Source organism: Condylura cristata, unplaced genomic scaffold (assembly GCF_000260355.1).
Source record: "Condylura cristata isolate star-nosed mole 26May11 unplaced genomic scaffold, ConCri1.0 scaffold00006, whole genome shotgun sequence".
Taxonomy (NCBI): Eukaryota; Metazoa; Chordata; class Mammalia; order Eulipotyphla; family Talpidae; genus Condylura; species Condylura cristata.
In genome coordinates this window covers 29906827-29914569 of record NW_004567107.1, presented here as the reverse complement: position 1 = coordinate 29914569, position 7743 = coordinate 29906827, and the positions used below count along the sequence as shown (strand labels likewise).

The 7743-nt window shown below is 41.3% G+C and overlaps 1 protein-coding gene across 4 annotated transcripts in view; it reads right to left on the bottom strand.

Moving 5' to 3' along the window:
• Positions 1-7743, bottom strand: part of TLE1 (transducin-like enhancer of split 1 (E(sp1) homolog, Drosophila)) — an 82419-nt gene that overhangs the window by 27302 nt on the left and 47374 nt on the right. For all 4 annotated transcript variants that reach the window (XM_004677544.1, XM_012721430.1, XM_012721431.1 and 1 more), the window contains exon 9: positions 2729-2845. In XM_004677544.1, the coding sequence (XP_004677601.1) occupies positions 2729-2845 (117 nt within the window). The remainder of the gene's footprint in view (positions 1-2728; positions 2846-7743) is intronic.

The window sequence follows — 7743 nt, the reverse complement described above, 5'->3', positions numbered from 1 at the left end:
GATAGATAGATAGATAGATAGATAGATGATAGATAGATAGATAGATAGATAGATAGATAGATAGATTGATAGATAGATAGATAGATAGATAGATAGATAGATAGATAGATAGATAGATAGATAGAGCAAACCAAAAACTAAAAACAACAAACTAGGTATTTGCTGGATTAGCATACTAAGAACCAAGCTCATACTAGGAATAAACTTCTTTAATAATCAGTTTGGAGGATCTGGGGGAAAGGGGAGGGGACGACAGCATCTGGATAACACTAGACTCCTGCAGCAGGGATTTTACTGTCTTTTCACAAAGCCACACAATTTGTTGTGAGGTGACATCAAGGCTGCACTGAGTTCAAAAAAGTGTCAGGTTAAAGGTGTGATCACTCTTACAGCAAGGTCAAGGCTGACTGAAAAATTCTATTTTCGTAGCCACAGACCTTATGTACTTTATTGCAGAACACTACAATGGGCATTTGGAAAATGTAGGCTGTCACAGTGGTCCAAATGGATGAAAAGGGTTGGGCCACTCGTTTATGATCAAAACAACCCTTTTACTGATTGGTAACTGTCAATTAAGAAATAAAAATAATGTTTAAGAATCCGCATTAGTGTAAATACTACCCACGTTGGCATATTTTGTGGGCCCACGACCAGCTAGAAAGTGGATTCTCAACTTTAAATTCAGGTCTTTTTTTTTTTTTTTTTTTTTTACACCTTACCTAGGACATTGTTTGGGAGAAACAATTTGCTTTCTTCAATCATGTGTTACTGCATTTTGTCACTGCTTTAAAGGCACTGTGTTCGTCATTGCAACATTAAATTACAACCAATGCGAAGTCCGGGCACTTCAAAGCAACAGTCTGTTGGAAAAACTAATATTCCATGTAATAAAAAATTAACACTAAAGAGTATCTACTTTCTCTTAGTAAATTCCACGTAACACTTCAAATGTTTCTAGGTATTCAGATCCTAAGGGTGGTAGTGATGAAAAATTAAAAGACACAAAGGGGTTCCCTCAGGACAAACATTATAAAATAGTAAGTTTAGTGTACAAGCTGAACTTGCAAAATATAGCAGTTTACTCCAATGGACTTGTGAAGTGAGTACTCAAATTAGTCTGTAATTTTTACCTTATCTTTGTAATGGGTCTTTGTGTATAGGAATTGTCACAATACAGTACACACCTATAACGTATAAAGATCTAAACCTCAGGCTTTTGCCCAAGAACTTCCCATACCATCTTAAGAAGTAGACTTCAACCACCTATATTTGAGACATGCCTAGCAGAAGCAGGTAACAGAACAGTTATAAGAACAATGGATTTCACATGACTCAATAAATACAAAAATCTTATGCAGAACCATTCAGAAATGTAGTATCTACCAATTTCCAAAGTTCTTCACATTGTAGCCATCCTGACTTAGTTTGTTAAATAAAAGTACCTGCATGTGATATTGGTTGCAAGCAAAAGGTTATGTTCTATAAAGGTTTGGGCTAGAGCAGGAGGATCAAAAACTTGGGTTCTGAGGATATAATTGTAGCGCAAAGTGTGCAGTTATTGAAGTACTAATATTCCAGCAAAATATTCGATCTAGGCCCTTGGTTCAGAGCTTGGAGGCAATCCCTGCCATTCACTCTCTGACCTGGGACAAACTATGTAAAAGCTTTGTGCTTTAATTTCTCCACCTGTAAATTGGCGTGGAGGGCACCAAATACACAAGAAGGCTTTAAGAGTTAAACTAATCTATGTAAAAGCACATGGCCTGGGATGCTGCTCAAGAAATGTTACTCGTTGTCAGCTCAGGCTCCAGCCAGCCAGAGGAGGCGGAGGTCAGCATGAGGGGCTCCAATTAAACCTGCCCACCGACAGGGCTCTGCCTGCAGAAGCGACAAGGGAAGTGGCCTTACCCCACATTCTACACTCACACTACTCCTTTGTGTGCACCCATGTAAAAAAACACATACTCAGGGCACACAGGAAACATCAAGTCATCTCTCAACTGCACTGTTTATGGTCCTGAAAACCAGAGCCAAAGGCATTCTGGCTTGGTTTGCTCTCTTCCTGAATGCAGGTCTAGCTAGACACGAGACATGCCCTCACCCCATTAACCAGGCCTGTGATCTCATCTGTAGGGTTTGAAAGAGATGCCTCCAACCTTTGTTCCACTTTGAACACAGACTTACACCCTAAAGTTCTGTTTGTGGAAAAGCATGAGCGCGGACTTAAGGCCTAATATGTGCCTGAATCTATTACCAGTATAGCATCCAAAAAGCTACTTTTGTTGACACCCAGATTCTTAACTGAGTACGTTAGCAGAACAAACTACCCACTGCACAGGACCCAGCGCACAGTGAAATGCAGGCCCTGGTTCAGATACTGAGATTTGAAGATGGCGAGAGTACAGCGTTAAGCCAAAGTGGATCAGGAGGAAGATTTAAGGAGGAGGACTGAGCACTGAACAGAGCAGACACTGATGGCACATCCCCACCTACGAGCAAGTATGACAGAAAGTGTAGAAAGCATAAAATGTTAATACTGGGCCTGGCAGAAGGAGCACTTTCAGTCCTAAAAAGAAACAAAATCCTACAGAGTAGGCATCTATCCTCTTCTAGTACTATGTAAAGGCATGTGGAATTATTACTGAGGCCTTATGGCACACCTGAACACTCACTCAGTAGATGAGCACATAAGCAAACAAATACTAACTCAAGTCGTTTCTTTACTTACATAGTGGCTGGAGTCCTTATCATCCACCTTTCTTTTTTTGATGTCATTGGAAAATTCAGGCCCATTTCTGCGTTTATCTGTGCCTCTTAGACTGTCAGGGACCAAGAGGGAATTACTCTGAAAGACAAAAAAAATTAAAGATTTCTTCCCAAGTCTCCTGGTACATGTGAAAACCCAACTTGGGTTATAAAAGCTGTTATAAAAAGGGGATACCCACATGGCCTTTTATTCCATCTCACTGGAGACACTGAAGGCAAACCTTGCAGAAGTTTAAACTCTTACCAGGGGGTTCTGACCATACAATCAAGTCACCCAATGATGGGCTCTGTTTGCAGGCCCTACTCACTTAAAATGCTCTTGTTGTTCACTGTTACATAAAGGGGAGCTGGCGCTTTCTATGTGGATGTGGTTTTTTTTCCCTTTCCCACTGTGACTTCTTGATTAGGAATATGAATGGCTTATGAGCCCAACCTGAGATTTGTCTATTAGACACATTCTGTGGTTGTAAAATCAGTATGTGCCACTCTGCAGAGACAGAGAGAGGGGTGGGATTAACAGCATGGTTTCCTAAAAGGCAAATCACATTTTCCACAGCAACAATGAAGGAACTCTTTTGAATTCTTTTAATTTATTGTTGAAAATAAGATTTAGTGTTCCTTGCCAACAGCACTGAAATTTAAGCTCCAAAGAGGAAATTTTAGTCAGTGAATCTTCAACAGGAAGGCCTATTCCCACACACAAAAGCAGGAATCAGCACTGATCTTTTCCACAAACCAAACAGGACACCCTCCTTTGCTGAGTGTGAACTGCTGACCCAGAGAAAACAGGCATTTTATATATCTGGGGTCACATGACATGTTCTGACATCCCTTCAATTCCAGGCTCCCCTCTGGCTAAAGCATCAGAAGGCATTACAATGAGTTCTTTTAAGTGTGGGATTAGCATATGCAAGGAGGCAATTTGTTCAGTGATGTGTTACTGCCTTGAACAAAGCTGAAAGAGCTTTGCAAAAAGCTCAGATAACCCCAATTTCTGAAGATGTTGGAGAACTAAGAAGGGGGTGTTTAAGGCCAAAAGACAAGTATTTTACCTTTTTCTGTCATAATTTAAAAAACAGAAGGAGTGGGGAAAACCAAAAGTCAGACCACCTCTAATGCAAGGGAATGTACCAGAAGCAAGTATTTTATGGCACATTTTTAAAAAGCCATGGTTCTTTCCAGACCAGCCAGAGGAAATCAACCATATGGCTGGTTCACAACACTCTTCCAAGAAACCGGTGGACCCAGCATGCAAGTGTTCCCCTACACATGGGAAGACCAAAATGGGGGACCAAAAGGCAATCTGAAGCCTTTTTGCCCACTTCAGAGGCTGACTAAGCTGACTTTCATTCATGACCTTTCAATGCACACCATGCCAGGACGCTAACATAAAAGGCGACTGACTGCAGGGACCAGGCAATTCAATACCAAGCAGCTCAGCACAACCTCGAGCAGTGTGTGGAACTGGAAGGTGAGCTACTTGGAGCTCTGAACTTACATGGTAAATGTTGGCTGAAAACAAACTCCTCCCACCCAGTCCCAAAACCTGCCAGACCACGCAGAGACTTAACAATACTGCAAAGTGCTAACTGGGCCAGGGAGGAGAGCGGCTCGTGCCCACATGTAGAAGTGTCCAAATACACCTGTCTGTGTTCTAGATTCTGACAGTCACAAAGTCTGGAAGCGGGGATGCATTCGGAAAGGGCTGCATGGCACTAGGCTTTACAAAACCTGCCACGTGCCCAGCAGGAGGCAGCACAAGTTGGTGTCTATCAGCGATTTAAAAATCTCCCTCCACAGGGTCACCTGGCAACACCCTGCTGTGCCCAGCACTGGGCATCCAACCCACTCAATCGTTCAAAAAACAATAATTATTATTGTTTTCATTTTAGTGGTGTCAAGTGGAAATGCAAACACAAAAGCAAACTACACTTCTGTTAGGTACAGGCCAATTTCTGTTAGAATAACATTTGTACTGCTGGACCTGTACGGCTGTCAAGCTTGGAGGCTCTGCGCCTGTGTGTGAGAAGTTACTACTGTAATTCCCGCTTGAGCAGTTTCAGTGAGGTCTATAATCTGAATGGGATTTGAAAAGCTCTGCAAGTTCCCTGAAATTTGGACAGGGCTAGTAATTAGCACCTCTGCTTATCTGAAAACTGGCCCTATGGAAGTGGCAGACTCAGGCAAGTTAGGAAACAAAATGTCTCATCAGATCCTCCACACTATAAAAAATGACTGCAAACAGGGTGGCAACACACAGAAAGGGCTGGGGTGAGAGTGGGGGGGGGGGGCACCCACAGCCCAGCGCTCCCTGCAGCCTGACAGCTGGCAGGCTTTCTCCATCCAGGCAGTTCCACCAGAAGCGAACCACTTCCTTTTACCCTCGTTCCTAGAAACCAAGTTTTCTGTGAGCAATGGCCCCTGACATCTTCCAGCCCAGGCTACTGGCACTGTTGTTTTTTGAGCTAGAAGTTCCACCCTGAAGCTAGAAGAACTTCACTGAGAGGAACAACTTTCTGGGTTAACTACTGCCTAGGTGGTCTTTGTCCTTGTGGTTCCTCCATCTGTGCCCCAGAAATTCCAGTGGCTTCACTGGTGTGTTCATGGACTGTTTTTTATCTTGATACCATCTTATGTTCCTTATGGCCCAGGGTAGAATACATTCGACATAACGCTCACCCTGAACCATTATATCCCTATGTTAAGATTGAAGAGATTATACCTGGAGACTAATTAGATATTCCTTGCCTGCTTTAAAATTTAAGGTTTTTTATCTTGGTATTTTTTCAATATGTAGTAGGATAAGATAAAATCACATTTAACATTAATATTTAACATTTAGTCCATGCTTAAGAGGTAAAAGAATGAAACCAAAGATGCTTCGTTTAAGTTTTTAAAAGTCATGCATTCTAGACACTGAAGATAATTAGAATCAAGCCACTGAAGAGGTAGGTCAAAGCAATCTTGAAAGGCACATTCCTTGTCCCCTCTCCTTTTATCAGGGGGATGTCCGGAGGGGAGATCTGCCTGAATTCCACTCTTCCCTTTAAGTCAATGTCTTCACCTCCAGAGAATGATTTTTAAATGCAATTTATGTACACAGATACTTGTACTCATATACTTGGCCCCAAATACTTGTTACTCAAAAGTCACACTTGCTCTTTAACCTACTGAGCGTCACATCCTAAAATGACACGTTAATGCCTAATGCTGCTGACATGTTTGCTGTGACCCCTCTAACCACAGACATACCCACACACACACTAAATTTACTTGGCTATATGCCACCAAAAATGTGTACATTTTTTTGAAAAGGCATTTTACAGTCTGCTTTCAGATGAGTTAAAAAAAAAAAGCTGAAAATAATCTCAAATTCCTGCCTTTTCACTCATAAATCCTGCCATTGATAATACAGAATTGACACTACAAAAGCACCCAGCTCAGACAAACAATACTGATCTGGCACCCAGAGGGCAGGTTTCCTGCAATATGAAATACCCAAGTTCCCCTTCTGGAGCTATTCACCATCACACACTTCTCTACCCAGATTCTGTGTTCCTAAGTAATTTTACATACCAAATAGTATCCACATAAAATTTGGTTTGCAAATTATTTATTTGCCTCAAATAATAAAATGTTTGTGAATCAGAGATTGTGGGATCAGCGCAAGAACGACTGTTCCCACACTGACAGAATCTAATTCTAGCCAAGAAGCTCAGTATTTTATTTCATCTTTCAGCTGGTAAAACTTAAATATCTGCCAGGATTTTCCAAACACTGATTTCTGGGTAGACTTCTGTTACAAATGTCCTGAGGAGGGATTTCCAGATTGTGTATGCTTTTCCTCGCTTTAAATTTTTGTTAAGTACTAAACAAGTACTTAACTTACAAATTCAGTAAGTACTCCAAACTGCAGCTATGCAGCCCACGGAAGCATGCACACTTGAGCACACCAAGGTCTGCACACACTCTATAACTTCAAAACAAATACTAAATCCACGACCACTTTCTGCCCCTTAAGTCCTGCACACACTAAAGGAGAGAGCTACACACAAGCATTACAGGAGAGTCTTATCTGACCTATCGTTAAAGAAAATGGGTTCTGGAATGTTCAGTGACAGAGACAGAAAGAGGGTCCCCAACATATCTATTAGCCCAACTGGCATGACCTTCTCTCACATTTGTACATAAACTATATGTGAAATGACCAACTGAGGTAAGAACAGACATGAATGTTCTACAAGAAGAGTCCTCTACCTCTTGTGAAAATCTTCACGAACATAAAATCTCAGAGGGCATCTTCACTGACAGGTAAATTATTTGCTACAATTATTATCTGCTTCCAGAGGATCAGATACTTCTTGGGCTAACAGTTTTAAGAGTGAGAAAATGGGTTAGTCAGAAAAGAAAAAGTAGCAGCTCTTCTAATATTTGAACAAACTTGGGCACACAACCTGGAAAAGTCAAACCCAGAGCACAATTTCCTGAGTGAACGTTTTATGAACACACACACCCCAGCGGTGTTCCCTGATGGAGCTCAATGGATAGACAATAACTAGAGTTACGAGAGTATTTAAACCTAGTAAGAAGAAATTGACAATATATTCTCTTATTCAAAAATTAACATCCAAATACAGTAAACTACACCTTCAGGTGAAAATGTGTAATGGAAGCAGTGAGCCCACTGGACTGACAGCATCCATCGAATCCAAAGACAATGACAAGATGTAGAATGTTCTACGGCCTTCTATCCTGACCATCTAGAACTGGCATTTCTCTTAAAGACTGAATACCCACTGAAGATGTAGGGAGAGAGACCCAGCTACTTCCAAAGGATGGAAAGCGGTCATCACAGTCTTGTTCCACAAAGTTTTACTTTTCATTAGCAATTTAACAATAATGACTATTCAGGTGTACCAAGAGATTTTGGAAGGGAAACCCAGAAAATATGAAAGTACATGTCAGGGAAGGTTAAAA